Genomic DNA, 23856 nt, shown 5'->3' with positions numbered 1-23856 from the left:
GCAGCGGAATTCTGCTTCACTCCCTCTGAGGTGTGTGAGCTGTGCCACCAGCTCGCTACTCCCAAGCCAGCAGTGATGTCCAGCTCAGACCCCTGAGGGAACGGCACGACTCCTGAGTCAGCATTTAAGCACCGGCAGTGTGGTTTAGCGGAAGGAGCAGAAACGCAATAAGAACATGTTACATGTTACCTACTAATAATACCGCCACTTCTGTGTGACTGGGCAGTGTCTGTCTCACTCTGGATCTTGGTTTCTGTGCACTAAAGTAAAGGGGACAAAATATCATTAATATCCTCTCTTTGAAAGCATGCATGGCATTTACAATGTGAAACGGATGGCTCTCACTCTAACCTGTAAGTTCCAGAATCAGGAAATTACAATTATGTCCGCACCAATAGCCCCTAGGTCAGTGCCTAGCACGTCACTGTTGCTCACTTTTCACTTTTGCTGAATAACTAATAATAATATAGGAGGCAAAAACAGTAAGATTTTTTTTTATTAGACTTGGAAACGTAACTAGCCTAGTGAGCCTGGGCAAGTTGGAGATCTTGGATTTATCATCTGGAAAATGAGGATAAGAAGAAGCCAAGCACCTTGCCCTGTTGTTTTGGGACTAAATGTGATCACATCTGTGTGTGTGGCTATGAGATGATACGTATACACATGGAAGATAGGTATATGTATACATCATGTGTGTGCCTGCATACACACATGCTGGCCAAATACACGTACATATGACTGTCAGGTGAAGGATACTCCAGCGTAACGTAATGGACTATTGTACGGCCTGGTGACTAAAACCTCCAGTGCAAAACGTGAATCTGAATGTACTGTAATCAGCTTCAGGCAGGTTGACTCATCGGGGCAGCTGGATTGAGGAATGTGGATCATGACCCCACTGTCCTCTCCCTCTGCCTTCCTTTCTGCCACCCCAGCATTGACCTGTAGTTAATGCGTAAAACCAAATCTCTAGTCAGGTGCACCACAGAGCAAGGTGTGATGGGATAAGGGAATGTGCAGGGAGGGCAGAGGCACCAAGAAATCTGAATCCTAGTCCCCACACTGACCAAACGCTGGACTCACCAAATGCTCTCGGGCTAGTTTCCTTGGAGGCAACCTTGCTGTACTGTAAACCATACAGCCCATTAAATCCAGACATGGCAGTAGTTAAGAACTTTCGATTAGGGCTTTGAGCTGACTTCAGGTCTCAACTCTGCACTTACCAGCTGTTAGCTGTGGGCTGGTCATGTTTTGTCTGCATGGACCCTGAGATTTAATGCAACATTGCCTCCAGAATACCCATGTGTTTGGGGCCCACAGGCAGTCCTTATTTCCACTTAGCCCAAGCCTCTGCCTGCCAAGGAGTCAGGTGGATATCCATCAGCAGTCCTGCTGGCTCAGCACTTGGCAAGCATCGGAACCCACAGACACGACATGATCCTTGCTGGGAGTGAGTGACACCAGCCCACATGCAATTATTTTAATGCATAGCCTAGGATTTTTTTTATGGGTATGTTCTGAGGACAAAGTCTTCCCTGTCTCTTGCCCTTCAAAAAATACAGCAGGGTAAAACTCACATCTTGCTAACTCACCCTTTCTTTAAATGTGAGCACTCACGCAGCTTCCTTCCTGCCGTTCCTCTCTGTACCATCCTACAGGATAAGTGCCCACTTCTTTCCCATCCTGCCTCAGTGGCAGCACCCAGGAATGCACAGCCCCAGCCGTGTGGTCCAGTTTGGAACCTGTGCTTACAGCACCACCTGACGCTTTGTGTAACCCTTTTCCCTACTCTGTTAGGCCTGCTGATCCCGTCTCACTTGGGGAAACCTAAGGTTCCAGGGAGAGGAACGAGATACCCACGGACACATAGTCGTGAAGAGCACAGCTGGACTCAAGCCACAGTTGGTCTGTGGAGGCCCAGGGTTCCATTGCTGGTGAGAAGTCAGCAGGAGTACTGATGTGCCCCCACAGACCAGGTCTTGCTGTTGGTCCAACTGTGAGAGGGAGACTTGGTTTGGGAGAGCAGTGGATGGAATATCTCTCCCTCTCTCTTTTACTCTTGCTGGCTCTCTGTTGAGCACATTGCAGTGTCAGGCGGAATTGCTAGTGCTCATCCCCGAATGAGGAAGCAGGACGAGGTGGGGCCTGAAAACCTCTTGTTCCCATGTGATTGACCTGGGCTCAGACAGAGTGAGGCAGAAAGAAGAGCCAGGACATGGCCAAGCTCTGGGTGCCCCCATTCCTTTGCCTAGTATCTGGGTCCACTTTAGCTGCTGTCGCAAAGCATCATAGGGAGATGACATAAAGTTCCTTTTCCAAGTTCAGGAAGCTGGAAATCCCCCAGATCGAAGCATGGGTAATTTCCATGCCTAGTAAGGGTCAGCTTGCTGGTTCATTGATGGCATACTCTCACCATCCCCTTGTGTGTTCAGGGTGCTCTAGACCTTTTTGGTTTTGGTGTTTATTTTACTTAAATGGTAGGTCATGCGTCTGCCAGAGGATGTCTCCATGGCCTCCCAGGGTACACATTAGCAGGAAGCTGGAGCTGAAACTGGGGCTGGGACTCAGACCCAGGGAGCATCTTAACCTTTGTACCAAGTGACTTTCTTTAAAGGCACCAAACCCACCCAGGAGGACTCTAGCATCTTCTCCTTAGCATCTCCCAGAGGCTCCACCTCCCACCTTCCTGCTAGGACATGTGTTGGCATCCTCGCAGGAGGAGACAGAGTATTAGGGGTACAGAAGGGAAAGGGAACACATTTTGTCTGCTCTGTAATCAGATGGAGCAGGCAAAGGAACGTTCTGGAAAGCTGGCTCCTCTTGTGCTCTGTCTTCTATTTGTCCTCCATCTGCTGCATGGGTCACTTATGGCCTTGGGCAAGCCACTGCACCATACAGCCTCCCCTTGTTAAAATTGCCTGCCTTGGGGGTGGCACAATGGTAGAACAGGTGCAGTTGCTGCCTGTAGCACCAGCATCGCCTATGGGCACCAATTTGAGTCTCTACAGCTCCCCTTCTGATCTAGCTCGCTGTTAATGGACTGGGAAAATCAACAGAAGCCCTGCCACCCATATGGGAGACCCAGATGAAGTTCCTTGCTTCACCCTGGCTCTGCCCTGGCTGTTGTGGCCATCTGGGGAGTGAGGCAGTGGATGGAATCTCTCTCTCTCTTTTACTCTTGCCGTCTCTCTGTTGAGCCCATGGCAGGCCCTGGAAGAGAGCTCTCCCGGCAAGGGCTGAACAATAGCTACTCCTGGCTTCCCAGGGAGGGCTCAGGTTTGCCCTCTATTATCCTGAGGGTCAGTGTTGCTTGGCCATCTGCTGTGAGCACTGGGAATAAGACTGTTGATTTTTCTCACCATGACCAACACCCCCTGCCTCCTTCTACCTGCTTCCTGTCTCACCACTAGGGGCAGTGTGTGCCTTTCACCTGGGACAACTCAGCTGGCAGAACCATCTGTCAGTCACCTGTGCCTTATCTACAAAACCAGTGCCCATTATGGGGCCCTGCACACTGACCTCAGAGATAAGGGCGTTGGGAATCAGCTGCCAGAGTTTCAAGCCTGATTCTACACTTGATCTTAGCCAAAAGGCCGAGAAGGGAACCATGCCTGATTTTGTTGACTGGCCCACAGCCTCTGTTTTGCCTTCTGAAAAATGGGGCTGATATAATGCCCCCCCAAGGACTTGTTGCCAGTGTTAAATAAATACAAATTATTTATTACTGATAATTCTTCCATGGTCATAACTAATGGTTCACAACACTGAGTATTGCCCTATATCAATAAATTAAAATACTGACACGTGGTCTTAGCACATGTTGACTATTCTCTAAATAATCACCTATTTCCCCCCAGATTTTCTTGCCCTGTCCTCTTTCCAGACCGATCACACACTGTTCCCCCAAGACCTCAGCTCGCAGCTGGGAATAGCAACTGACTCATAAATGGCACTCCCTACCCCACTCCTGTACGCTCTCCATTATCATCGGAATGAGCTTTTGAAACCCTAGCGCCTGCCCTTTGCATGATGTACTAGCATGTCATAGCGTCCTTCTTGGGTGGAAGTCCTGTCGGGACCGCCCTCTGCCTGCCCCCTTCTCCTATAGAAACCTGTGACTCCTCTCAGATAAATGGACATCCCTTACCACCAGTTTGTCTCCAGTGTTTCTGCAGCAGAAGCACTCTGTCACCTCACCCCTTTGTGGTCTCGGCGCCTGCGAGCCAGAAGACCCCCAGGACACTGCTGCTCCAGCCCCCTGCTGGTACACCTGGAGCAGCATCAGAAGATGGCCCAAGTGTTTGGGCTCCTGATGTCTCCTGCCTTCAGCCTGACGGCCTGGTGGCCATTTGGGGAGTGAACTAGCAGATAAAAGATTCTCTCTCCATTTCTGTCTCTGGCTCACTCTTTCTCTCCCTCAACACTCTGTCTTCCAGAGAAATAAAATGAAGTCTTAAGAACAACAAGAACATGAAACTACAGGAAGCAGAAGACAGGCGTGGGAATTATTAGAAGTTAGGGCTGGTCACTAGGCAGTCCCCTTGCAGAGAAGGGACGGTGGTAAAAGCAACTGCCTTTTTTGTGTGTGTGTGTGATTTAACGAAGAGATTTATTTGAAGAAATATTATAACATACAAAAGCTACATGAAGTCTTCATTCCCATTCAAGTGGTGGTGATTTGATATAATGCATATAAAAACCTTTAAAACCCCAGAGCGCATACAGGAGACCTCACAGTGCTGGAGAAACTGCAGTGAAGTCAGCTGCTGCTCCAGAAAGAGGTGCACCTGCTGAGGGGAGGGGCAAGGGGACCAGGCCTCTCCGCTCTCAGGAAGAGGTAACAGCTGCGAGGAGCGGGGAGCAGGTGTCTCCACCTTCTGCGCATTCTTCCACCCCCAAGTTTCAGCTGCCACCAAGGAGCAGCTGGCCAAGCAGAGAGGGTGGGGGTAGGGGGAGTCCCAGCCTCAGCCTCAGCCTCAACGAGCAGTGTGGGAGCCAAGAGCTGCTCGATGAGTGCCTGGCACAGGCGAGGAAACAGGGGCCCTCCCAGCAAGTGGCTTGCCCAAGATTCAGAAACTTCCTAGAGCAGAGTCCGGAGTTGAACCCAGGCCCGTGGCCTCCGTGGCCTTTGCCCCCAGTCATTCTGTCTTGGATGTTGAATGAATGAACAGGGAACACTCAGCCCCATGCCAGGCTGTGGCTTGCTGCCTGGGCAGGGTCCCTCCCTGACTGCCTGTCTGCCTCATTGTCGCCTCCCCTCACACAGGTTATCCACTGGAACTCCCCTAAAAAGCTTCGGGTGAAGAACAAGCATGTGGAATTCTTCCGCAACCTTTACCTGACCTTCCTGGAGTACGATGGCAACCTGCTAAGGCGGGAGCTGTTTGGGTGCCCCAGCGAAGCTGACGTCAACAGCGAGAACGTAAGTGGCCCACGGGGATGTGCTCAGCTGGGAACAGCTGCTTTCTCTGCTCAGCCGTGGAGAGCCTATCGGGTACACCCCAGATCAGGCTCCAGGCAAGACAGAGATGGCCCAGAAGCCATCCCTGGCCTGCGAATCTACATCTGCTGCATGGACCGGAGGGAGCAGCGGAGGGCAGCTCACATCCAGGCTGACCGTTGCGGTGAAGGCAAGGAGGGCATGCTCAGCCCCAGCACAGGTGACGTCAGTAAGGGTTTCCAGGGTTGGGTATGTGGTGTCGTTCATGAAGATGCTGATGCTCAGGCCCCTCCTAGTCTGTATGGGAGTACCTGGGTTTGAATCCAGCTTCCCACTAGCGCACACCCTAGGAGGCATCACAGGATGGCTCAGGTACTTGCATCCTCACTGCCCACATGGGAGACCCAGAGAGAGTTCCAAGCTCCTGCTTTTGGCCTAGCCCAGCCCATCCCTGGACGTTACAAGTATTTAAGCAGTGAGCCAACAGGTGGAAGATCTCTGTCTTTGCCTTTCAAATAAATACTTTTAAAATAATGATAAGAAAAAAGAAGGGAGTTTGCAGACAGAGAAGAATGCAATACTGTTAGCAAAGCAGCAAGCCAGGGGTTTCTCACAGCCAGGATACCCCAAAATGTAGGACATCCACATGGGAGATCTGGGATATAGGCCAGATTGGCACAAGTAACTGAATCCCTTAGTGGCCAGCTCTGGAGACGGGCGTCAGGAAAGTGCTCGCAGGCAAAGCTAACAAGTGCTCTGGTTTCTCATTCTTTGCTCCGTGTGATTTGTCCTGTGATGTAGCTCAGCTGATGCTCACAAAAACCCTCTTAAGATTGAAGCCACAGAGAGGTGAAGCAAGTCGCCTGTGGTCACACAGCAAGCAAGGAGCAAAGCGGGGCCTGGTCCAAGGTCGTACAGATGCAGACATGAGGGGCTGCAGCAGTCAGTGCAAGGCGTGTGGACTCAAGCTGACCTGGACTGAACTCTGATGCCCTGGAACGACTGTGTGACCTCAAGCGAGTCACCTAGCCTCTCTGTGTTTCCGCACCCTCCCTTGTCAGATGGGGATGCAACAACATTGACAGGCCCGTGTTGGGAGAGCTTCTTACTTTGTCTGAATGTGCCTTGAGGGACAAAGGCTCAGGGTCCCCTGTCGTCATGGCCCTCACGTTCTGCCGGAAGACATTGTCGGGAGGCCTTGGCAGCAGCTAGGGAGCGATGAAGTTGTGACAGCTCCTGGGATTTGGAGAAGAGAGAGCATTTCTCTGCACAGGTGCAGTCTCCTCTGAAACCCAACAAACAAGAAAGAGCCAGCTACAGAAACACTGAGGAGGCCCTTTCCAGATAGAAGAAGCAGTTAGCACGAAGGCTCCCAGGCAGGGCAGGTTGGCTGTGAAGGACAGAAGGATGGTCAGTGTGGCCAGGAGAGGGACTGTGCAGAGGCAGGAACCTGGTCAGTAGAGGAATGGAAAAAGAGTTAACGAGTTGTGAGTAGTGATGATGGTTAGTGGTTTATAGTTATTCTGGAAGTTCTGCCAGGACCCCAAGGTACAGGAGGCACCTGTTCAAGGCCTGCATGTGCGCACTGTCCCTGGCCGTGTTGTAAGATGACTCTGGCCTCTCTCTCTAGTCCACCCCCAGTCACAGCGGAGTCTCTGCCAGCCCGAGCCCTTGTCGGCCACACGGCCAGTACTTGGCAGTGTCTGCTGCTCCTCACAGCTGACAATGGAGGGAGGAAGCCTGCAAAGCACTTGAACTCCGTCAGACTCTGGGAGGCACTTAGAGGCTCAAGAAGTACCATCCTTCTGGGCTTTTCCTTCAGTTCTCTTGGCTCTTGTCAGTGCTCGGCAGCAACAGCAGGTTGCTGTTGCAATATTTGAGTGTCCATTAGGCACTTCGTTCCAGTCACCAAGTGGAAGCTGTTCTCTTGCCTTCTCCTCTCTGGTGGAAGGGCTTGCAGGTGCAGCTGCCACTGGAGCACCCCCAGCAATGAGTTCCTGCCAGCTGCTGCATGGCATTCTGGCATTCAAGGACTCCCTCTATCAGGGAGCACTCCCCTGGGTTCACTGTAGGGCGGCGGGCAGAGACATCATCCTCCATGGTCTGTCTCAGAATCCCCAACTCACAGGTTTGCTCAGTGAGCATGGGTAAGCACCTGACACCGTGCAGCACGCTGGACTTGAAATCAGAAGGCAGCTCAGACCCTGCACAATAAGTTGCAACTCTGTCGCTCTTAGAGGAGTTGGGAGAGGAATCCTTGCAGACCCAAGGCAGGCCCTCAAATGAGAAAGCTTGTTCCTAAACCCATTATCCCAGTCTTCATCCCCTGGGCCTGAAAACATGAGACGCTCTTCCCTGCTTTCTGTTCTTCTGGGAATGAGCTGTTCCCATGCCCAGAACACCCTGTGTCTAGAGGTTTTAAGGACTCAGATGTGGCTGCCAGTCACTTTGATTCTCCTTCATCACCATCTAAGGACATCCTTCAGGGGCTGTTGGGATGGTTCAATTGGCTCATCCTCCACCTACAAGTGCTGGAATTGCACATGGACACCAGTTCATGTCCTGGGTACTACACTTCCCATCCAACTCCCTGCTTATAGCCTGGGAAGGCGGTAGAGGATGACCCAAAGCCTTGGGACCCTGCACCCATAAGGGAGACCTGGAAAGGGCTCCTAGCTCCTGGTTTTAGATTGGCTCCATTCCAACCGTTGTGGAACTTGGGGAGTAAACCAGACAATGTAATATGTCTGTAAAACTGCCTTTTCAATAAAAATAAGACTTCTTTAAAGACCGCTTCAGGTCACTGTCTGCGGCATTTCCTATTTCCATCGGTGCGTGCACCCCTACCCATGTGCAGTCAGATGCTTCCTGTACTCACACGTGAGTCCTTACCCCTAGAAGTTTGGACCGAATTCGTTGAACCGTGATGAGCCAACCAAAATATCTTAATTATTTTTTTGTTTGACAAGCCACCATTTTTTTTTTTTTGCATGAGTGGTAGAGAGTGAAAGTGCAAGAAAGGGCTAGAGAAACAAGGAAAACATTGCCAGTTCCTGGTTAATCCTCTGGATGGTTAGAATGACCCAGAGCTGAGGCCAGAAGTCAGGGACTCTGCCAGGGTGTCCCCTATGGGTGGCAGGATCCCAGTCACTTCCCAAGGTGTGCATCAGCAAAAGGCTAGAGTCAAGAGCCAGAGTGAGCGAGCCAGATATTAAGCCCAGGGACTCTTGCCTTGGGACATGGGTATCCTAACTAGCATCTAACTGCTGAGTCAGATGCCGGCTCCTACCAAAGGTGCTTAATCACAGTCAGACTGACATTTGCAAACAATCAGTATAGACAGTAGACCGAAGGGGCTAAGAAGGAAGGCAGGGAGAACACTTAGAGGCAGTTGCCCAGTCTCAGGCAAACACATGACCTCGAGCAATGCCTTGAGAATCAAAAAGGGTGGATGGACTGTTAGGTGGCTGCTGAGAGCAGGGGAACAGGTGCAGCTGGCACTCATAGATCAAGACAACAGGCTGCAGTGCCCTGCTCCAGCCATGTGCTGCTGCTGGCTCAGTCAGCCAGCTGTGGCAGGGACTGGGGCAAGGAGTCCTTGTGGAGCACAGGCCTCCCAGAAGCCCCTCTCTGCAGAGAGCTCCACCACCTGGTCCTGTGCTGCTCACACAGTATTGTCCTCCAACACAACCAGAGGGAAGATGAAAATCTGGGATCCTGGCCAAAGCTCGGGGCTCCCAGCACCGCAGGAAGAGGTCAGTCGAGCTGTAATGAGTGTGCAGTTGGTGAGTCAGGAAACAGGCAAACCAGGGACCTCTTCCCGCTGGGATGTGTGCTCAGAAGCCGTGGCTCAGCCTCCAGACTCACTCTCCAGTCAGCAGATGTGTATTCAGACAGTGGCCAGTGGGAGGGACCCAGTGGGAGCCACTGCGGATTAAAGCCTGGCCAGCTAGCACATGCTTGTCTCATGAGAGGTGCAAGCAGGCAGTAGCTGTGCAGTGTCCTTTAGTGCCAGGATGGCCAAGGTTTTGAAAGCACACAAGAAGATTGTATCCCATAACTGGGAGAAAGAGAGAAGACTTCCTGGAGGAAGGGCTATTTGAAGGATGAGTAAGAGGAATGTGGGGGTTGGGAAGGTGGATTCTGTGCAAGGCGGGGAGCAGCAACAAACGATGGAGACCCGAGGTGGACACAGCCTGGCAGCTTCAGGGACTGTGGAGTTCACATGCAAACACAGGCAACGTGAGAAGTAGGGGTCGGGAACTTTCATGGTACTTTGCCAGCATTTCCCCACAAAGGAGTGAGGGTGATGAGGAATTAAGAAAATCATCTCTTTTTCCATTACTATAGAGAAATCCCCAAAGCTGGATAACATTGTACAGGAGATTTTGTGTTGCTCACCATCGTGGAGGTTTGACTGGCCCCAGTGTGGCATTGGTGAGGGCCTCATGGCAGATCTGGGTGAAGGCACCCTTGTCAGGGGAATGTGTGCAGCATGGAGGGTCCACGTCTCAAGGCAGGGAGCAGAGAGCAATTTGGGATCAGACTGATGCTGTTATAATAACTCAAGCTCATTAAAACCAATGCAGGCACCCACAAGACCACCTTAATTCCTTGAGAACAGTGTCCTTAATGGTAAATAGCTCCCAACAGGCCCCATCTCTTAAAGGCCCACCACCTTGCAACATCACTGTGCCATTGGGTACCGAGCTTGCAGCACAAGAGCCTGGGGAGGAGGGGTAACACAGTACATGCTATCCACAGCAGTCAGGATGTGCCCCTCCCCCCAGTCATGTCCTCACTCATCAATGCCACGTGACCTCCTGAGAAGTCACGTGATGTTCTGAGCCCAAGTTTTGCCATCTGCTAAATGGGGATAGTGGCCCTTTTGACATGGTGTTTTTCATGCACAATTTATGTGAAATTGCCAAAGGAGAAAGAGTTGGTACCAGAAATATCGCAATGCCTTAGCAGACTTTTTTTTTTTTCCACAGACCATCCAGTACTCAGCCTGTGTGATCACAGTGCCGTGAATAGGTCTGAAGTTTATGAACTTACACAAGGACAGGTCACATAGGAACTTGTCTTAAAGGTAGTGGGGGCTGTCACATGTGCTGCAGGTCCAGCAATGCTGGAGTTTCCCATCACTTGGAAACTTAGGTTAGGAACAAGAGGCCATTTGCTTGGCCTTGTTACCCAGCCCGTAAACAAAAACATACAGGCAGGGATTCAGCTTTTCAGCAAGGAGCTAAGAATCCAGACCCAGGCCCCTGCCAGAGCCTGTGCAGGCTGTTTGCTTGAAGACCAGGGCAGCTGGGTTTGGAGGAGAGACTCCAGCAATGGTGTGGGATGAGAGTAGCTGATGAGAACTGACTACTTATGTCCCCTAGTTTATCGTAGCAGCTCTCCCTGGAATAAAGCAGCTAATTTCTGTAATGCACAAAGTGTTCGATTGGCACTGGGTACTAGTAGCTGGTTGAGGTCAGGATGGAGGCTAGAATTCTGCCTTCCCCGCCTCATCCACTGGCCCCTTCAACATTACCAAGACCCCACAGAACACAGCTGGATAATCACAGACATTCTTCACCCCACGCCGTGTCCCTGCTGCCCCGTCTGTCTGAAGATGCTGCGACAGCATTCCTAGTGGACTTGCATCTGCTTTCTGCTCAGATCCTCTGAAACCAGCGAGCTCGCTGCCTGTGAGGCATCTCTCTGTGCAGGGTCCAGAGGCTGAGCCACTCGACTCCTTGCGGGGATGAGTCCTGTCCTCTGGGGCAACTAAAACTAACAACATTTCCCACCTCCCACCTTGCACCCGAAAGCCTGGCAAAGTGTACAGAACATGTGTGAGCAGCGTGCCACCTAGTACCACACAGCGCGCACTGCACAGTGGATGTGCACAGTGGTACCTGCTCCACCTAAAGAACTTTCTGGAAAAGAGGCACTCACCTCATAAATGCCACATCATTCAAAGAGTTAGGTTTTAACTCATTTGCAGGGGAATCTTGCTAAGCTACCTGCCCTTCTTTTAATAACCTAAGTGTAGCAAACTCAGCTTACCCATTATGATGACTGGAGTTATGTTGTATAGGCTGCCGAACACGGGGCTTGGCCGGAGGAGGAAACTGCTGTTTATCCTGGCGGGAAATGGCCTGAGACGATACACTTCTTGTTCTGCAGATTCCTTTCTGACAGCTGTCACTTCCACTTTATCAGAAGCCAACCAGCCCTTTCTGGCCTCACCTCCTTATTCATCCGTTCATCCTTCCCATGGCAGCCAAAGGAAAAAGAAAAAAACAGAAGGGGGCAGACAACCCAAAAGATATTTCAGAAAGACTAATGGTAAAGGATAGATCCATTTTTATATGCAAAGATAAATTATGAAACATATCCAACATACACAAAATAAAAAAAATAGACCACATGCCAATTAAATTTTTTCTTTCTGAAGAATTGTAAGTCAACAGTCAATGCAGGGCTTTATCCCAGGCCCACAGCAGGTGTCAGTAATTGCAAACCATCTAGTGACTCCCTGCCACCAACCCCCAAGGCAGCTCCCCAGGTCCTCAGTGTCAATCTGCTGTGCTTGATGTGGGAACTGAAGCCTGCTGGGCATCCCTGGGCTGGGTGTCAGTCACTCTCATCTCCCCTGCATCAGGACCGCTCTGCATGCTCTCTGCCTTCTTCCAGCCTTCAGAAGTTAGAGGTCTCCTGTAGGGAAAGGAAAGGGGGATTGCAGTTTTAATCTTGGCCATGATAGGAGGGAGGCCTTAGGAGTCATAGTTCACAGATAAGGAAACCAGAGCTCAAAGGGATGAGTTCCTTGTTGAAATTCACACACCTCCTGAATGCTGGGACAGTGTGCAAGCTAAAACAGCAATTGGGAGTGTCTAGCCCAAGGCTGTGTCATGCCCGTGAAATCATTTGGTCTAGTCCTGCCAAGGTAACTGCAGGTACAACTCGAAATTCAGTACATCTGTATAGCAGGCTCATTTTTAAGTTGATAATTTGATATGACCTGTGACTGCTGTTATAAATAGCCAAATGGTCCTGTGTTGGTTTTGTTTTGTTTTTGTTGTTTTTAAGAGGTTCCACACCTCTACTCTAAATCAACGTGGCAAGGATCTCACCTCTCGGCTAAATGCAGCTGCGTGTTGAGAAGTAACTGTGCTAGCCCCAAGTCATTGGTGAATCTTCTGGTCTTAGATAATTTTTTCTTACTCTCCTGCTAACCATTCCTGCCAGCCATTATTATTTCCATCATTGAGAAAGAACAGTTTAAGGAGTTAAAGTCACCAAATGGAGTCTTGGCAGAGCTGGAAGTGATGTGGAGCCCCAGTCCTCTGTGGGGTGGTCTTTCCAGACCTATTGAATGCTCTCTGTCATCTCAACCCACCCACTAGCCCAGCATTCCCCATTTTCCAGCCTCTCCCAGCTTTCTCCATAATACTTAGCTTCACCCGGTCTATCTGTGACCCATGGATTTTATTATGATGTTGTGTCCCTCACTAGAACACAAGCTTTGGGACTCCAGGGATTTTAATATTTTTAAAATTCATTAGCAAATCTTCATACTTATGTAAGACAGCTTGTGATATGCACCATAGATTTTGTTGAACCAGTGACCTCCGACAAGTCCTTTTCTTGAAGCACTTGGGTGCGTTGCGAAGATTCCTGTACTTAAAATCAGAAAACTTGGCTCTAGATGAGATCTATGACAGATCTCATCACTGTAGCCTTCCAGGAACCTCTGTCTTCCCTTCTGTAAAGTGATTAATCCATAAACCCAACCCCGGCTATTTTAGGAGGGTTCAGCAGGTTCAGGCACTGAACGTGCAGGACACGCATGTGCAGTTCTTGTTATGAGTATTGATTGTCCAAAAAGTTTTTCTTGGGCGTCTTCCCTTCCTACTCTTAGAGATCCTCTTGTATCCTCTCTGAAGCAAAAGGTTTCCAGGATCTAGACTCTTGTGTTAGAAAGACGGTAGGTCACCTGTAGACCCGCTGAGCCTGAAGCCCACTAAGAGAAAAAGCAGCATCACCATGGCTGAATTAGATGTTAAAAATAAGACACATACAAACAGATTCTATAAACATTGTATTGCATTATTCTGCACAGCAATGCCAGGGAACAGATGGTTGTGTGGAACTGCTGTATCCCAGAGAGACCCTGGAGGAAAGCCGGAATGCATGCCTGCTCTCATGTGCAAGCCACATGTCACCAATTCTTTAATCACACGGTGGGCAGCCACAGAGTCCCAGATGGACAGCACCCACAGCCCTAAAGCCATCCAGGGCCAATTTCCGGTGCCCTTCTCTAGACCTGCCAAGTTTCAGGGCCTTAAGGGATCCCAGTGTTGGCCTGGGAGTCCAAGAAGGGGATGCAGGGAGGAGAAGCCATGGGGGCTGTGAGAGTCTGTAGGTGAATGTCTGGGCCACAGGCGCACCTCTTTGAGCTGACTGCCTGCTTCCTGTCCAGATGCAGCCAGTCCTGAGCCATTTTTGATCCGTATAAACTCCAGGTGTAATCTCTACCCTTGTCAGATGCTCAACCCTGCCTCAGCTTGTAACGTCTTCTCTCTTAACTCTTCCATGGACCAGTGGCCCACTCTATTTGTGCAGTAGATAACAGGGCAGATGTAGAATAAGACCACCTCATGTCATATCCAGTTATGAAGTTTCAGACAATCTTCTTAATCTCCCTGTAACTTGATTTTTCTCATCTGTAAAATGAGAATCATGCTTATTCCTACCTGAAAGAGTTGAGGGGCTAAATAACACAGCACCAAGCAGAAGCTTAAAACAATGTGGCACGTAGCACGTGTCCCCCACCCCCAATACAGCAGAAGCGGGGATGTCACAAGGAGACACAAGCAGGTGTGCCTGAGGCTCCCCGTGGGCTCCCTGGGACTTAGGGGCCAGAGGAGCCCCATTGCACTGGTGGTTAAGTAGCACAGGGAGCTTGGTCATGGCTCAGGATGCTGGATGACTGTTATTTACTAAGGTTCCCATGCATGCTCCAGATGGCTGTGTGGTCTTTCTCAGAACTCCTTCCATGCTGTGACACGGCCCTCCATCCCATCCGCCAGGAGTTTCTTGCCCGGGCTCTCAGCCAAGAAAGCAAAGTGAGGATACCCTGAATGATGTTTGAAAGTGCTATCTGAATGAACCTCAGCTTCCTCCCCCAAATTCCTTGGGCTACAGCTCAGCTCAGAGTTGCCCTTTCAAATCCATGCGAAGGAAGGAATTCCAGAAGATTCATGGAAAATACATATTATGAGGACACCATGCAAGGATTTCAGAATTTTTGCAGCAAAATCCTTACCTTCCTATTCCATTTTTCTACAAGTTGTTGAAAAGATTTATTTTGTTTGTTTGAAAGACTAGTGCTCTAGAGAAATGGGGAGACAGAAAGAGACAAGCAGTCTTTCATCTACTTGGTTCACTCCCTAAATGGTTACAAACCACCAGGCCTGGGCCAGACCAAAAGAAGGAGCTTCTTCCATGTCTCCCATGTGGGTGCCATGGGCCCAAGTGCTTGGGTCAGCTTCTTCTGCTTTCCCAGATGCATTAGCAGGGATCTGGAAGTGGAACAGCCAGGACTCCAATTGGTCCTAGTTCCCATATGAGATGCCATCCTTGCAGATGGCAACTTTAGCTACTACTCTGCAACACCATCCCATATAAAGTTTGTTGAAATGTATCCAGGTTTGAATCTCAGCTATCCTGCTTCTCCATTGCACAAGCATGAACTGAGCCTAAGGCTTTCACAGATGACAAATGTCTCGCCCTAGAAAATGTGACTGGTAGTGGTCCCTAACCTGTGGAGTCGGCAGGAGGCAGTTCCTGCAAAGCTGTACACGTACTACCTGGCCTAAGGAACGTCTGCACACTAACTGTTGCTTTACGAACTTGTTCTGTGATGGTTGGTCTGACTGTTGCGAGCCATGGCTTGCTCAAGGTTATTCAGAAAAAAGGAATGCCAGGGAGACTGAGCCTCAGTTTCTAGTTCACCCATGATCTCACTCTGGTTTTGTCCAACTGTGAACCCAGGACCCTTAGGCCAGAGCCTGGGGGGCACACTGCCATCCCTGTTGGAATCCTCAGGCGTGACTGGCCATCATTTCCGCCAGCTCAGAGGTCAGCCAAGTCAGCAGTGGTTTGCCAAAGGATGGGAGGATGAATACAAACTGCTCAAAGGACCATTTTCGCTGCAGTCCAAATCTTCCTGTGCTTCAGCTGGCTGCCCTAAGAAGCAATTTAGCGAATGCATTTTATCTTTGGAGAAATCTGTCTTTGGTTTCTGTCACTTGCTCCTTGAAAGCAATGTGCTCCCACCGTGGCCCATGCCCCCTGTGGCAACATCATATGGTCCTCGTTCATGAAAACACTCGCTCCAGCCCAGTGTCTCTCCAGAGAAATTACCCATGGCTCTTTACAAAAAGGAGGCCATGGTAAGCTTGCTTGAGCCTTCCCCTTGAGATAACATCAGCCATGCAGCCAGCAATAAGAGAGCCCCGATTAGAATTTGAAAAGGTGCATAATAGCGCCATAATCACATTGCTTAGGTTCCTGTAGCATTTACAGTGTACGCAGTCCTTATCCGGAGCAATAGCTCATTTGAGAAAATTGCAGGGAATTAGTTAACCACAGAAAAGTATAAAGAAGGCAATAAAATTCATCTGTCAGAGAAAAATCTTTGTTAACATCGTAATGTGTTCCCTTTCATCTATTTTCTGGTGAGTTTTGTTTGTTTGTCTTTCTACTGCATTGGGACCACACTGCATATCTGTTGTATGCCCTTCTTTTGTTCATGGAACATTGTATCATCCGTTCTTGCATTTGATTCGCACATCCATCCCCTGGGAAGAAGTCACTGTGTTCTAAAATGTCCCCAGTTTGAGTCCAAAGGCTGGATTTCCAGCCCAGACAGTCTCCTTCTCTGTCACCTGACAGATGCCAAACCCCAAGCTTGGGGTCCTCCTACTCTGAAGGAGTGATGAGCCCAGAAGCGTTCAGCATGGCAGCTAGCCCATAGCATGGACTCAGTCCATATCAGCAAAGTAGCAAGGACTGTCATCCCGTGTCATGTCATGATAACTAAAGCTCCGGGATGGCATCTAGTTGGTGTAGAGACAGTTTTGCCCAACAGCAAACCTAATGTGCTTCCCATAGTACCCAGGGTGGGTGGGCCAACAGCAGCATTGACTAAGCCCTACCTGCCCCATTCAGTGCTAGTGGTGAGCTCTAGTAAGTGAAATCTCAATACCATGCGGACTTCTGGTTGACCTGCCCCACACGGTCGGGTTGCACTCGGAGCACTCTTTGGTTACTGCTTCTTTCCTACCTCACTTCCTTAACCTGCAGTTAGGGGGCCTGACATGCCTCAAGGACTTACTGAACACACAGGATCTAGGTGCCCTGACATGGAATCAGAGATGACTTCAGGTTGGCTCCTGCTTTTAGCAACTCACTGGATGAGTGCTCTAAAAGGGGGGGGGGGGCGGAAATCCTTTATTTTTATTGGAAGGACAGAATTGCAGCAAGAAGGAAGGAGAGAGAGAGGAAAAGAGTGCTTCTGTCCACTGGTACATTCCCCAAATGGCCATGACATCCAGGCTGGGCCAGGCTAAAGCTAGGACCTTCCTCTGTGTCACCCCCTGGGGTGGCATTGTCCAAAATACTTGGGCCATGTCATAGTGCTTTCCCAGTCCCGAAATGGAACATCGTAGCCTCGATCCAGCATCCATATGCAAGAGCAGCTACCGTGCCACAGCGGTGCTCCCTAAGTGGGGTACCCACTCCAGCTCCTAATTCCACCTATCTGCTGATGAGAATTTGGGGACACAGCAGGTGATGGCTCAAGTCAGTGAGTCCCTGCCACCCATGTGGAAGGCCTGGGCAGAGCTTCCAGCCCCCAGCTTTGGCCCCAGAAATACTGTGTGTGAATTTTAAAACTGTTTATGACAATCTTAATCCTATGTTTCCATGAACTTTTTTAAATACTTCTAAAATCTGTTAACTGTGTCCCAAATGCAAAAGTCCTCAATTCCCAGAGAGCAAGTTATCCTGGAGAGGGGTGGAACTGGTTTGACTTCTACCAACAGATTCCTGAGAGAAAAGGGAAAGAGGGAAAAAAAAAAGAGAGAGAGAGAGAAAAGAAATTGCCTAGACTCTGATTGAACTCAGATGAAATGGAGGGAAAAGAATTTTTGTATTGGTCATGCATTTGTTTCATTTTTCTCTCCAATGCCTGGTGCAATTATTGAAATGTGCAGCTCTGCAGAGAGAAAAGCATCAGGTCACACCAAGGTCCTTTCTGTTTTGGTCTTTCTTCGCTTTGTTATTTGACCTCACTGGGCTAAATTGTCTAAAAAAGCATTTGTTTGATTTGTATGATAGGTCACCCATTTTGTCACTGAGGACTGTCATAGTTCTTGGCCACAAGGTGGCCTGCTTCTCTTGAGTCCCTTCCTGAAGTTAGATTGAATTGTGGGGTTGGGGGAAAGACTAAAAGCAGAATCTACCTGTGCCCATCAATAGCATCTCAGCTGGTGATAAGCTCAGGAAAGCAGGGCACAGGCCGGGCAGGCATCCAGGCCCCGAGAGCTGGCTTTCCTGTCCCCAAGCTCCTGCTCCTACCTTCCAGCTCCAGAAGCAGCTTTCAGAGCTGGATGAGGACGACCTGTGCTATGAGTTCCGGCGAGAACGCTTCACTGTCCACCGCACGCACCTGTACTTCCTGCACTATGAATATGAGCCAGCTGCCGACAACACGGACGTCACCTTGGTTGCCCAGCTCTCCATGGACAGGTAGGATCAGGGGCCCCACCCATTACCCAGTCCCCTCATGACCGCTCTTTGCCTGGAGGGTCAACTGGAGAAGGGAGAGATGGCCATACAGTTTTAACATTTTACAATCCAGTGACATGGGGCTTGCATCTCATTTATTCCTGCCACTGAAAACCAAGGCGTTCTGACTGTTTGAGGGCAAAGGGAGTAGCTGGATCTGAAGAGATAGACTTGTACTCACATGATCAAAAAAGAAAAGATATAGACCCAGGCTACAGCTGCTGCTGCTAGAAAAATGCTGTGTCCTTTCACTAAGTGAACAACCATGTGTGGACCATAATGGGGTAGCAATGATCTGACCCTGCCCATGGGCAGTGTATAACACAAGGTGCCTCCCAGGGTGGGTCAGGCCCACTGGGAACACCCAGAGTGCGATCAGAGCTGAGCAGGCAGAAGTGAGGAAGTGGTAGGGAATGAGCTCGGCTGGGTAGTTACATAGCTGGGTCCCAGGGGCCCTCGAGGAAACCAGGGGAGGTGGCTGGCATTTCGGACTCTAATCCCTGTAAGAGACCTGGCCTAGATAGTGGATCAAAATAGTGTCCCAGAGACACCCCAAAACTTTTCTTAAATATTTAATTTATTTGAAAAGCAGATTCACAGAGAGCAAGAAAAACAGAGGCCGTCTGTCCCACTGGTTCACACCCCAAATGGCATAATGGCTAGGGCAGACCCAGGCCAAAGCCAGGAGCATAGAACTCTGCCTCACGTGGGTGCAGCGGTCCAAGCACTTGGGCCATCTTTTGCTGTTCTCCCAGGCACATTAGCAAGGAGCTGGATTGGAAGTGGAGCCCAGTTTGGTATGTTATGTTAGATTAACTGCACCACAAGGCTGGCTCCTATTAAAAAAAAAAAAAAAGATCTATCTATTTTATTTGAAAAGTGCCGTTAGAGAGAAAGGGAAAAACAAAAAGAGGAATTGACTATGTCCTCTTGGCATCTCACCTGCTTTTGGTCCGAATGCCCAAGCTCCCTGCAGCACCAAACAGCTCCATCGGTAAGTCACCTAATCACACCAGCCTTCTCTGTACACGATTCTCCCCTATGCTATAGAAAATGAAAGTAAGATCTAATCTTCCATGGAATGATGAGTGGGAATCTAGTGGGGGCTTCTGTTCTGCGCACAGCGTGGCGGTGCCTCAGATGCTGTGGTTTTCACAGGTGAGTGAGTTCTGCCTATGCCCACGATCTCATCTCTCTGAGAATTAATGGTTCATCAGAGTTGCATTCAAAGGCTTCAGTTGTCAGCAGTACATTGTCAGTTGAAGTCCATGGCCACTGACTACTGCAGAAATCTGACCTAGTCTCGCATCCGAATTCAGTTTGGCCACACAGTGAAGGAGGCCTGGTCCCTGGCGCCGGGTGCTATGGGTCTTCTGTGGCTCTGCCTCTTCTTGGGTTTTGAACAAGTCCCATTAACACCTTCAAATCTCAGTGTTCTCAGCTGTAACCTGGGAATAGCAAGTGCTTCATCATTCTCTAGGGTTATAGAGATCAGACGAGCAGATACAGGCCCAAAACTTAGCCTCACTCTATATTCCAAGGCTCCCTAAATCCAGCCCTTGACCTGTGTGGTACTGGGTAAGAGACCCTGGAAATATGGAAAGAAAGCTCCGGAGCTTGGGCACCTTTGGGGTTGGTTGTCTCCCACACCTTGTTAAGGTCTTGGGTAGGAGGAAATGCGCAGTGCTGTGGAAGCCTGTGGTCCTTGGTTTACACCCAGCAAGCACAGGCTGGACCCAAGCATCTTGATGAGGACTCCAGCATGTGGTAGGTACTCCGGAGAAGCCTGGATTTGGAGTCCACTGGTACCACTTCCCAGCAAACGGGAGGGGTAGCAGGTTATCAGCCACATTCCAGGAAGTGGCCTGGCCACTGTCAGGCTCACAGGGGGTGTGCCACAGATCCTGTGAAATAAGAAAATGTAAGGTGCCTACCAGGTAGTCCCTGTGAACAAATATTGCAAATATTAATTTCTCTTCCCCTAGTGTTTTTTTTTTTGACACACTGTATACTAACAAGAGAATTTGCTATCTGGAATTATAACCACACAGAAGGAAAATGACCTGAGTTATTAGCAACCCAAATGTGTCTTTCTGTACACAGAGAAAAAGCAAACCAGTGGGTAGCATCCTGCGGGCATGAGCTGCAGGTGCCCCCAGCAGGACCTGCCCTCACAGTGCCCTCATGACACACCCTGTGCATAGCAGATGCTGAATACCCACTTACCCCCCACCACCACACACACAGTGAAGGGGGATGCGTGCTGCCATCCGATGCCTGGTGAGAGCTGCTAAGCAGAACACAGTGAGAAGCCACAAAGCAGTATCCTAGCTGATGCCAACAGAGGAATTCCTGCAGCCACTTCCCTTCCATCCTGAACAGCCTATTACAATGCCATGTGCTGACTGGGGCCTGTTGCATTGATTTTTAATTTAAGAAACACTCTGAGTGTGTTTTGTAAATCTTCAAGTCAGAAGTAGGCCCTACGTGAATGCCACAACAAATTAAGGCACTGGCCTGCCAGCTCCCAGGCCCATCTCCCTCTAGGATTCCCTTCAGAACAAATGAGTGCCACCACCACAGGCAGCTCTGCACGCCAGGATGCATGCTCAGCTGGACCCATTCTGCTCATCCCAGCAGAAGAAGGGAAGGGCTGGCAGGGCAAGGGAGGCTGACGGTCGGGACGGGGGCCACCCTGAACTCCAACGCCTGACTGGGAAGACACATGCTGGGGGAGTCCATCAGACAAAGCTGCTGGTGAAGTAGACCACTCCCGCAGAGCATCATGTGGCTGATGGGTTTCCTCTTTGCTGTCTGCACAAGCTGGAAAAACAGATTTGCTGGAGTCTCTAGGAGGGACCCGGGAATCTGTATTTGAAGCTCCCCAGGAGATCCTAGATTCCTTGGGTCTCTGTCTCTAGCAAAGGGAAGGAGCTTTTCAAAATATCAACCGGGTCACACTTTAAAAGCCTTGAATGACCATGACCTTTCATTGCCTTCAGAGTAGCATCCACCCATAGTAGCTGGCACATGCCCACCTCCACGACGTCCTCTCTTCTCTTCGCTCTTCCACCCTTCATCCATGCTGGTCCTGCCGCTGCTTGCTTGAACCGGCTGACTCTATTTTGGCTGAAAAGCTGGTTTCCTCCTCTGAGAAAGCTTTTCTCCCAGACTTCCACCAAGCTGGACTCTTCTTGTTTGTTGGATGTCTTACACCTGTTCACTGGGTGGCTCATGAACAGCAGACATCACTTTCGCATGGTTCGGGAGGCTGGGAAGCCCGAGGTCAGGGTGTCGCCTCGTGTGCCTGGTGAAACCTTGCTTCCTGTTGTACACATAGTACCTTGGTACAGTGGGAAGAGCCAGGCAGCTTTCTGGGACCTCCTTCCCTAAGGCACTAGCTCCATTCGTGAGCACCCAGTGGCTTGGGCTAATCCCCAATCCTCCCCCTCCTAAAGCCCTCACCTCAAGGTTAGGATTTCAGCAGGGAAGGGCAGGGACATTCCAGCCACAGCTCTAGGTCTCTCCTACCTCTTTGGAGGAGCTTCCCCTGGCCAGGCTTTGCAGTTCCTTTCTGTACTTGTCCCTGCTCTGTGCCTCTGTTGTGCATCTGGATGTATCACAGTGTTCTCCCACATGCATACTATGCTTCAAGCTCCAGTAAGACAGGCACTTTTCCTGGGTGACGTCCCCGGCCCACTGCAGATCCCCAATAAACAGTCTGTTGGATGAATACACGTTCAAAAGGGAGAAGTGGGGGATATTGCAGCTCATATACTGAGCATCTCCTGTCTATGTCACCGTGTGCCAGACTCTTTGGTAATGATGTCATTTAACACTCAAGTCTAGTTAGGGGGTTGTACCAGTGAGTGATCCATTGCTGCTTAACAAGCAGTCCTGACTCTGAGCCCAGGAGTCTGTGGATCAGCAGTTCACCTGGGCTACTTCATGTGTCTGCCATCAGCTAAGTGGCTTTGCTGGGGATGGTATGATAGCCAGATGGGACAAAGGACATGTTGGAACCACATGACTTCTATGGAAAGGTAGCATTGACCTGTTCACAGGTGGCAGTTGCAGGTTTCAGAGCAGCAACAGAGACGGAGTTCCCACTTGATAGGTGACTCACCCATTGCCTACAACAACCAGGGTTGGGCCAGGCTGAAGCTGGGAGCTTAGCCCAGCTCTCCCACCCATGTAACATCATCACGGCTGACCCTAGAATCTATGTGGGCAGAAAGCTGAAATCTGAAGCCAGAACCAGGACAGTTCCAAAACCCAGGTACTCTGATATGGGAGGGGATCTTCTTCACCAGCATCTTAAACACAAGGCTAGATGCCCAGCCCAAGCTGGATGTGAGTGGATGTGGCAAAGGATGTGTATAGATGGGGCAGAATAACTTGGCGCCCATGCTTGGACGTTCAAGTTTAGAGGACTGTCACAACTGACCTAAGGTCAAATCCAGGTATGTCTGACCCTAGACCTACAGCTGCAAAGCATAACAATCCTGGGTTGGGTTCAGGCAGACCTGGGTGTACAGCCCGACTGAAAGGTGTCACTTATTTCACCTCCTTGGGCTCCCCCCACTGTGAAATGGAGACACACAACTCACCTCTTTCAGGTGACCATGCTTGGCGACCAGGAGCTCGGTCACCGTGTGGCCTGCACCTGACACACAGCAGGGGAGAGGCAGAGCTGTGGGCTAGCGTCGTCACCCTGTATGTGTTCATTGTGGATGCTAAGCCCAGTTTGTCTCAGTTATCCACATCCCGGCAGAAAGGTTGGTTCTTAGCTCAGAGAAGGTTGAGGAGGGGAGGGCTGGTGGCTCAGAAACAGCCCTGGGCTGTGCCATCATTGGTTCTCCTTCACTCACTGACCTGCTGCAGAACATCTGGCACCATTTCCAGGGAAACTCAACTTATTTTTCACAGCAGCGGCCCCTTTCTATGGGGATGCTGAGCGCTTTGTCTCAGTTCTTGCTGTGAACTCTTGGCAGAACTGAGAAGGGAGTTGTGCCAGGTGGGGTTTGCTCCCTGGTTGGAAAACTGGGGATTAGAATCCAAGTCCATGGAAGAATCCAGATCAATGCCACCCCTTCCTCACGTCCAGTGAGACATGCCTCTGGGCCCCATGCCCTCTCACCAGCAGCTCTCAGATCTCCATATTGGAAATCACTCTTGCCCTGCACTCCCTATGCTGTAAGGATCTGCACAGGTGGCTGTCCCTTGGGCTACAGAGACAAAACTGAGGTGCAAAAGGAAAGCACTCAAAGGAAACCCCAGCCTCTCAGAGCCTGGCAGAGTGTGGACCCTGCAAAGTTAGCTGCAGGGTGATGTCATGAAGAATGTGGCTCTGGTCAAGGCCAGCATTGTGGTGTTGCATGTTAAGCCACTACCTGCCACACTGCATGCATATGAGTGCAGGTTCAATCCCAGCTGCTCCACTTCCCATCCAGCTTCCAGAATGAGAAAGCAGCAGAAGCTGGCTCGAGTCACCGGTCCTCCACATCCACAAGGTGAAGACCTAAATGAAGTTCCTGGCTTCTGGCTTGGACCAGGCCAAGCCC

The 23856-nt window shown here is 50.1% G+C and overlaps 1 protein-coding gene across 3 annotated transcripts in view; it reads left to right on the top strand.

Annotated features, from left to right (window-relative positions):
* LARGE1 (LARGE xylosyl- and glucuronyltransferase 1) overlaps positions 1–23856 on the top strand; it is a 318549-nt gene that overhangs the window by 268969 nt on the left and 25724 nt on the right. For 2 of the 3 annotated variants that reach the window (XM_040985178.1, XM_040985177.1), the window contains exons 9-10: positions 5267–5422; positions 18090–18253. In XM_040985178.1, coding sequence (XP_040841112.1) covers positions 5267–5422; positions 18090–18253 — 320 coding nt within the window. The remainder of the gene's footprint in view (positions 1–5266; positions 5423–18089; positions 18254–23856) is intronic. The other variant, XM_040985179.1, reaches the window with a different exon arrangement.

The sequence above is a fragment of the Ochotona curzoniae genome, unplaced genomic scaffold (assembly GCF_017591425.1).
Source record: "Ochotona curzoniae isolate NIBS_2020 unplaced genomic scaffold, NIBS_Ocur_1.0 contig_1014, whole genome shotgun sequence".
In the NCBI taxonomy this organism is placed as follows: Eukaryota; Metazoa; Chordata; class Mammalia; order Lagomorpha; family Ochotonidae; genus Ochotona; species Ochotona curzoniae.
This window is presented reverse-complemented; position numbering and strand designations above follow the sequence as displayed.